General features: G+C 42.3%; 1 protein-coding gene and 1 long non-coding RNA gene across 2 annotated transcripts in view; one reads left to right on the top strand and one right to left on the bottom strand.

The window, feature by feature from the left end:
* The first annotated feature begins 593 nt into the window (after nt 1-593).
* LOC127918080 (thioredoxin-like) overlaps nt 594-8,238 on the top strand; it is a 14,964-nt gene continuing 7,319 nt past the window's right edge. The window contains exon 1 of the mRNA XM_052501271.1: nt 594-762. Within this exon, the coding sequence (XP_052357231.1) occupies nt 739-762 (24 nt within the window). The 5' untranslated portion in view covers nt 594-738. The remainder of the gene's footprint in view (nt 763-8,238) is intronic.
* LOC127918081 (uncharacterized) overlaps nt 5,015-8,238 on the bottom strand; it is a 3,355-nt gene continuing 131 nt past the window's right edge. The window contains exons 1-7 of the long non-coding RNA XR_008098754.1: nt 7,644-8,238; nt 7,159-7,203; nt 6,460-6,563; nt 6,356-6,407; nt 6,259-6,310; nt 5,372-5,631; nt 5,015-5,118 (exon numbers count right to left, since the gene is read on the bottom strand). The exon at nt 7,644-8,238 is cut by the window's right edge and continues 131 nt beyond it. This is a non-coding gene — a long non-coding RNA (uncharacterized LOC127918081). The remainder of the gene's footprint in view (nt 5,119-5,371; nt 5,632-6,258; nt 6,311-6,355; nt 6,408-6,459; nt 6,564-7,158; nt 7,204-7,643) is intronic.

Below are 8,238 nucleotides of genomic sequence, written 5' to 3'. Positions count from 1 at the left end.
GAACACTACACTACATGGGGCTGTCAGTATACCACTGTCTTGATGAACTAGAATGGAACACTACACTACATGGGGCTGTCAGTATACCACTGTCTTGATGAACTAGAATGGAACACTACACTACATGGGGCTGTCAGTATACCACTGTCTTGATGAACTAGAATGGAACACTACATGGGGCTGTCAGTATACCACTGTCTTGATGAACTAGAATGGAACACTACATGGGGCTGTCAGTATAACACTGTCTTGATGAACTAGAATGGAACACTACACTACATGGGGCTGTCAGTATACCACTGTCTTGATGAACTAGAATGGAACACTACACTACATGGGGCTGTCAGTATAACACTGTCTTGATGGACTAATGGATGGAACACTGTGATAAACTAGCGTCCTGTCCAGGGGGTTTACTTGACTTCTAACTTACACCTCACATCACTGCGTGTTTCTGAAGAGCAGGTGTAACCTTCCGGTCGTAGGACTGCTGTGCAACCGCAGGCTGATTTAATGGAGAGACAGTTATTGTCGAGAATGAATTACAACAGTCTGTTTTCGACAACACACCGTGAATGTGGCGGAAAAAAAATAGCGTATGACATTTGCATAACCCGCCCCTGCATAACGAGCTGTCCGGTTCAGTCTGCGTGGTCCTCAGTGCCGCTACTCGAAACAGACAACCAGGGAGGAAATATACCGGCAGGAAGGACTGTCACCGTCTCTAAAACTATCAACATGATCATTATAATCGAAGATAAGGTGAGATGCTGTTCCTGGAAGGGGGTATTTGCCCATATAGTTTTTAGCTAAAGTGTACTGTAACTAGTTATATTAGGCGAGAATCAAGACTTGTTGAAAATGGTCAGCATAGACAGGCACGTTGTTGCAAACCTCCCGCGTGATCGTTTTACCATGTTTTGGTTTTCAATAAAAAATAAAGAATAAACTAGTTAACGTTCGCTAGTTATTTTAGTTAGCGACTTGACAGATGCACACATTTTTACATTTGACTTAAAATGTATTTAATTTTTTTTTGGGTGTTGATATAACTGGTTATTGGTCCTGAACAGAATCAGCAGTGGATTCACCTAAAGCACATTCGCCATGTTGAGATATCACCATTTTAATAAAAAAAAAAAATAATTACAACTCTTAATCGAAACTATTAAAAAACACGATAATTATTTAATACATCGCTTTTATATACAGCTAACAATTTTTGTAATTATTATTATATATATATTTTTTAAAGAACAGATAGCTAGAACGACACGGCTGATATGACATATTCACAACGAGTCGTCTTTCTCCGGTTTTATGCAGACGCGCGTGGGCCTTGAACGGGAATAGTGCACAGTAATTCACATGGTGCTTTGAACCCCAGCTAGTCTATACTATATTAAACGGGAATAGTGCACCGTAATTCACATGGTGCTTTGAACCCTGGCTAGTCTATACTATATTAAACAGGAATAGTGCACCGTAATTCACATGGTGCTTTGAACCCCATTTAATAGTCTATACTATATTAAATGGGAATAGTGCACAGTAATTCACATGGTGCTTTGAACCCTGGCTAGTCTATTCTATATTAAATGGGAATAGTGCACAGTAATTCACATGGTGCTTTGAACCCTGGCTAGTCTATACTATATTAAATGGGAATAGTGCACAGTATTTCACATGGTGCTTTGAACCCTAGCTAGTCTATACTATATTAAACGGGAATAGTGCACAGTAATTCACATGGTGCTTTGAACCCTAGCTAGTCTATTCTATATTAAACGGAATAGTGCATAGTAATTCACATGGTGCTTTGAACCCTGGCTAGTCTATACTATATTAAACGGGAATAGTGCACAGTATTTCACGGAACCCTAGGTCTATAATATTACATGCCGGGAGGTTGTAAAAAATGTTTAATCGTTTAGGCAACAGCTGCTATTTATATACAATGCATGGTTGGTGCGACTGAGCTAAATGATTTTTAACTACAGCAAGTCAAACGTTGAGCCAGAGGTGACTAAACATGCTCGTTAGACATTTTTTAGCTGCATTTTGTAGTGTTGTTTTTTTCGGGTACTGTTTATGCAAAGCCAGCTAGCTACACGGTTTAGCATATGTCTCCATCTTACTGTCACTCTGTACATTAGACCGATAACGTTATCTTACTCTCTAAACCCTGCAAGCAAGAGGTATCAAGAATCATGTGTCAAGGATGAGTATTTTAGCCAGCTGACCCTGTCGTCAAAAGACGGAACGAAAGTAAAGATTTACCCGATCTGACATTCATTATATACTCTGTCCCGCCGTTCTCCGATGAGGTTTAAGGTCGCGTTTGGTATCCAATAAATGTTTTGTTACCGCCACCTACTAGACTGGTATATAAGGTATATACGGTATACCTCCCTTATAATTTGCTTTAAGAAAATAAAATCAACAAATACCCCACCATCTAACTCTACACTCAACCCCCCCACGCTACTCCACTATTTAAATCCATCTAGTCGTACCTCAGGCCAACAGCCTGAAAAGACAGGACACCACCACCGAATACCTCTCTGCAGCTGCCACCAGAACCTCTATTCTCTGTGACTTACGATCCCTCCCTGCAGTACAGTTGATAGCTAAATATATAGATAGATAGAGCTATAAATATCTATCCATTTATTTATAGCTATATATATACAGTGGGGCAAAAAATATTTAGTCAGCCACCAATTGTGCAAGTTCTCCCACTTAAAAATATGGGAGAGGCCTGTAATTTTCATCATAGGTACACTTCAACTATGACAGACAAAATGAGAAAAAAAATCCAGAAAATCACATTGTAGGATTTTTAATGAATTTATTTGCAAATTATGGTGGAAAATAAGTATAAATTATAAAAAGTCCAATCTTACTGAAACATCTATATCACTTGTTGGTTTATCCCTCTGTACTGGTACAAATGTACTTCTCTTGACCCATCTTCCTCTACTTTCTTCACTGCCTCAACATATGACAACTTCTGCTCTACTCTGATCCTGGAAACCTCAACCTGTCTCTCTCTCTCACACGGTCTCTGACCCTGGAAACCTCAACCTGTCTCTCTCTCTCACACGGTCTCTGACCCTGGAAACCTCAACCTGTCTCTCTCTCTCACGGGACGTCTCTGACCCTAGAAACCTCAACCTGTCTCTCTCTCACACGGGACGTCTCTGATCCCCAGCTCCATGGGCACCCTTACAATTAACACCTACTACTACTTTCCCCAATGCTATACACTCTTACAACTTCTGCTCTACTCTGGAATCGTACCAGGGTATGTAGTGACGCCTCTAGCACTGAGATGCAGAGCCTTAGACCTCTGCGCCACCTTAATTCATGATTCTATATATCTGAGCCTCTCTATCATCTCTATCCTCTCTGAGTCCCTCTATCCTCTCTGAGTCCCTCTATCCCCTCTGAGTCCCTCAAGCCTCTCTATCCCCTCTGAGTCCCTCTATCCTCTCTGAGTCCCTCTATCCTCTCTATCCTCTCTGAGTCCCTCTATCCTCTCTATCCTCTCTGAGTCCCTCTATCCTCTCTATCCTCTCTGAGTCCCTCTATCCTCTCTATCCTCTCTATCCTCTCTGAGCCTCTCTGAGCTTCTATCTCCTCTGAGTCCCTCTGAGTCCCTCTATCCTCTCTGAGTCCCTCTATCCTCTCTATGCTCTCTGAGCCTCTCTATCCTCTCTGAGCCTCTCTATCCTCTCTGAGCCTCTCTATCCTCTCTGAGCCTCTCTATCCTCTCTGAGTCCCTCTATCCTCTCTGAGTCCCTCTATCCTCTCTGAGCCTCTCTATCCTCTCTGAGCCTCTCTATCCTCTCTGAGCCTCTCTATCCTCTCTGAGTCCCTCTATCCTCTCTGTGTCCCTCTATCCTCTCTGAGTCCCTCTATCCTCTCTGAGCCTCTCTATCCTCTCGGAGTCCCTCTATCCTCTCTGAGCCTCTCTATCCTCTCTGAGCCTCTCTATCCTCTCTGAGCCTCTCTATCCTCTCTGAGCCTCTCTATCCTCTCTGAGTCCCTCTATCCTCTCTATCCTCTCTGAGCCCCTCTATCCTCTCTGAGTCCCTCTATCCTCTCTGAGCCTCTCTATCCTCTCTGAGCCTCTCTATCCTCTCTGAGTCCCTCTATCCTCTCTATCCTCTCTGAGCCTCTCTATCCTCTCGGAGTCCCTCTATCCTCTCTGAGCCTCTCTATCCTCTCTGAGCCTCTCTATCCTCTCTGAGCCTCTCTATCCTCTCTGAGCCTCTCTATCCTCTCTGAGCCTCTCTATCCTCTCTGAGCCTCTCTATCCTCTCTGAGCCTCTCTATCCTCTCTGAGCCTCTCTATCCTCTCTGAGCCTCTCTATCCTCTCTGAGTCCCTCAAGCCTCTCTATCCTCTCTGAGCCTCTCTATCCTCTCGGAGTCCCTCTATCCTCTCTGAGCCTCTCTATCCTCTCTGAGCCTCTCTATCCTCTCTGAGCCTCTCTATCCTCTCTGAGCCTCTCTATCCTCTCTGAGCCTCTCTATCCTCTCTGAGCCTCTCTATCCTCTCTGAGCCTCTCTATCCCCTCTGAGTCCCTCGAGCGTCTCTCTGTACCTGGCATCCACCAAAATACCCCATTGTGTTCTTCCCCCACAGTTACAGCACTTAACCTTCCCGGTGCATTATGGGACAAATTCCCACGCTTCCTCATTCCCTTTAACCAGGTCTTTTCTTTTCCTTTCCACTGAGCAGCTACACGTCCCATCCTTTGGCATTTAAAACGCTGCAGTGCGTTATGGGAAAAATTCTCTTGAACATTGAAAGCTAAGGAATCCTTTCTGTTGAGGCCAACAAACAAAAAACAACAACTCAGCTTTCACTTCCTTGTGACCTTCGTTCGTACCGATCAATCTGTTGGTTTCCGTCACTCGGCCTCCCTTCACATTGGTCTTTAATATCACACATCACGGCTGTGATTGGGTGTCCCCTAGGGTGGCGCGCAATTGGCCCAGCGTCGTCTGGGTTTGGCACGGGGGGGGGGTCATTGTAAATAAGAATTTGTTCTTAACTGACTTGCCTAGTATAAGAACCAGAGACATGACTGTTAACATGTTGACTCTACCTAGTATAAGAACCAGAGACATGACTGTTAACATGTTGACTATCTCCTCTACCTAGTATAAGAACCAGAGACATGACTGTTAACATGTTGACTCTCTCCTCTACCTAATATAAGAACCAGAGACATGACTGTTAACGTGTTGACTCTCTCCTCTACCTAGTATAAGAACCAGAGACATGACTGTTAACATGTTGACTCTCTCCTCTACCTAGTATAAGAACCAGAGACATGACTGTTAACATGTTGACTCTACCTAGTATAAGAACCAGAGACATGACTGTTAACATGTTGACTCTCTCCTCTACCTAGTATAAGAACCAGAGACATGACTGTTAACGTGTTGACTCTCTCCTCTACCTAGTATAAGAACCAGAGACATGACTGTTAACATGTTGACTCTCTCCTCTACCTAGTATAAGAACCAGAGACATGACTGTTAACATGTTGACTCTCTCCTCTACCTAGTATAAGAACCAGAGACATGACTGTTAACATGTTGACTCTCTCCTCTACCTAGTATAAGAACCAGAGACATGACTGTTAACATGTTGACTCTCTCCTCTACCTAATATAAGAACCAGAGACATGACTGTTAACATGTTGACTCTCTCCTCTACCTAGTATAAGAACCAGAGACATGACTGTTAACATGTTGATTCTACCTAGTATAAGAACCAGAGACATGACTGTTAACATGTTGACTCTCTCCTCTACCTAATATAAGAACCAGAGACATGACTGTTAACATGTTGACTCTACCTAGTATAAGAACCAGAGACATGACTGTTAACATGTTGACTCTACCTAGTATAAGACCCAGAGACATGACTGTTAACATGTTGACTCTACCTAGTATAAGAACCAGAGACATGACTGTTAACATGTTGACTCTCTCCTCTACCTAATATAAGAACCAGAGACATGACTGTTAACATGTTGACTCTACCTAGTATAAGAACCAGAGACATGACTGTTAACATGTTGACTCTACCTAGTATAAGACCCAGAGACATGACTGTTAACATGTTGACTCTACCTAGTATAAGAACCAGAGACATGACTGTTAACATGTTGACTCTCTCCTCTACCTAGTACAAGAACCAGAGACATGACTGTTAACATGTTGACTCTCTCCTCTACCTAGTATAAGAACCAGAGACATGACTGTTAACGTGTTGACTCTCTCCTCTACCTAGTATAAGAACCAGAGACATGACTGTTAACATGTTGACTCTACCTAGTATAAGAACCAGAGACATGACTGTTAACGTGTTGACTCTCTCCTCTACCTAGTATAAGAACCAGAGACATGACTGTTAACATGTTGACTCTCTCCTCTACCTAGTATAAGAACCAGAGACATGACTGTTAACGTGTTGACTCTCTCCTCTACCTAGTATAAGAACCAGAGACATGACTGTTAACATGTTGACTCTCTCCTCTACCTAGTATAAGAACCAGAGACATGACTGTTAACATGTTGACTCTACCTAGTATAAGAACCAGGACATGACTGTTAACATGTTGACTCTCTCCTCTACCTAGTATAAGAACCAGAGACATGACTGTTAACATGTTGACTCTTTCCTCTACCTAGTATAAGAACCAGAGACATGACTGTTAACATGTTGACTCTCTCCTCTACCTAGTATAAGAACCAGAGACATGACTGTTAACATGTTGACTCTCTCCTCTACCTAGTATAAGAACCAGAGACATGACTGTTAACGTGTTGACTCTCTCCTCTACCTAGTATAAGAACCAGAGACATGACTGTTAACATGTTGACTCTCTCCTCTACCTAATATAAGAACCAGAGACATGACTGTTAACATGTTGACTCTCTCCTCTACCTAGTATAAGAACCAGAGACATGACTGTTAACATGTTGATTCTACCTAGTATAAGAACCAGAGACATGACTGTTAACATGTTGACTCTCTCCTCTACCTAGTATAAGAACCAGAGACATGACTGTTAACATGTTGACTCTACCTAGTATAAGAACCAGAGACATGACTGTTAACATGTTGACTCTACCTAGTATAAGACCCAGAGACATGACTGTTAACATGTTGACTCTACCTAGTATAAGAACCAGAGACATGACTGTTAAAATGTTGACTCTCTCCTCTACCTAATATAAGAACCAGAGACATGACTGTTAACATGTTGACTCTACCTAGTATAAGAACCAGAGACATGACTGTTAACATGTTGACTCTACCTAGTATAAGACCCAGAGACATGACTGTTAACATGTTGACTCTACCTAGTATAAGAACCAGAGACATGACTGTTAACATGTTGACTCTCTCCTCTACCTAGTACAAGAACCAGAGACATGACTGTTAACGTGTTGACTCTCTCCTCTACCTAGTATAAGAACCAGAGACATGACTGTTAACATGTTGACTCTCTCCTCTACCTAGTATAAGAACCAGAGACATGACTGTTAACATGTTGACTCTCTCCTCTACCTAGTATAAGAACCAGAGACATGACTGTTAACATGTTGACTCTACCTAGTATAAGAACCAGAGACATGACTGTTAACATGTTGACTCTCTCCTCTACCTAGTATAAGAACCAGAGACATGACTGTTAACATGTTGACTCTCTCCTCTACCTAGTATAAGAACCAGAGACATGACTGTTAACATGTTGACTCTCTCCTCTACCTAGTATAAGAACCAGAGACATGACTGTTAACATGTTGACTCTCTCCTCTACCTAGTATAAGAACCAGAGACATGACTGTTAACATGTTGACTCTACCTAGTATAAGAACCAGAGACATGACTGTTAACATGTTGACTCTACCTAGTATAAGAACCAGAGACATGACTGTTAACATGTTGACTCTCTCCTCTACCTAGTATAAGAACCAGAGACATGACTGTTAACATGTTGACTCTCTCCTCTACCTAGTATAAGAACCAGAGACATGACTGTTAACATGTTGACTCTACCTAGTATAAGAACCAGAGACATGACTGTTAACATGTTGACTCTACCTAGTATAAGAACCAGAGACATGACTGTTAACATGTTGACTCTCTCCTCTACCTAGTATAAGAACCAGAGACATGACTGTTAACGTGTTGACTCTCTCCTCTA

This window comes from Oncorhynchus keta, unplaced genomic scaffold (assembly GCF_023373465.1).
Source record: "Oncorhynchus keta strain PuntledgeMale-10-30-2019 unplaced genomic scaffold, Oket_V2 Un_contig_13107_pilon_pilon, whole genome shotgun sequence".
NCBI classification, from domain to species: Eukaryota; Metazoa; Chordata; class Actinopteri; order Salmoniformes; family Salmonidae; genus Oncorhynchus; species Oncorhynchus keta.
Note: the sequence above shows the minus strand (reverse complement) of the source record. Positions and strands in the feature narration are given on the sequence as shown.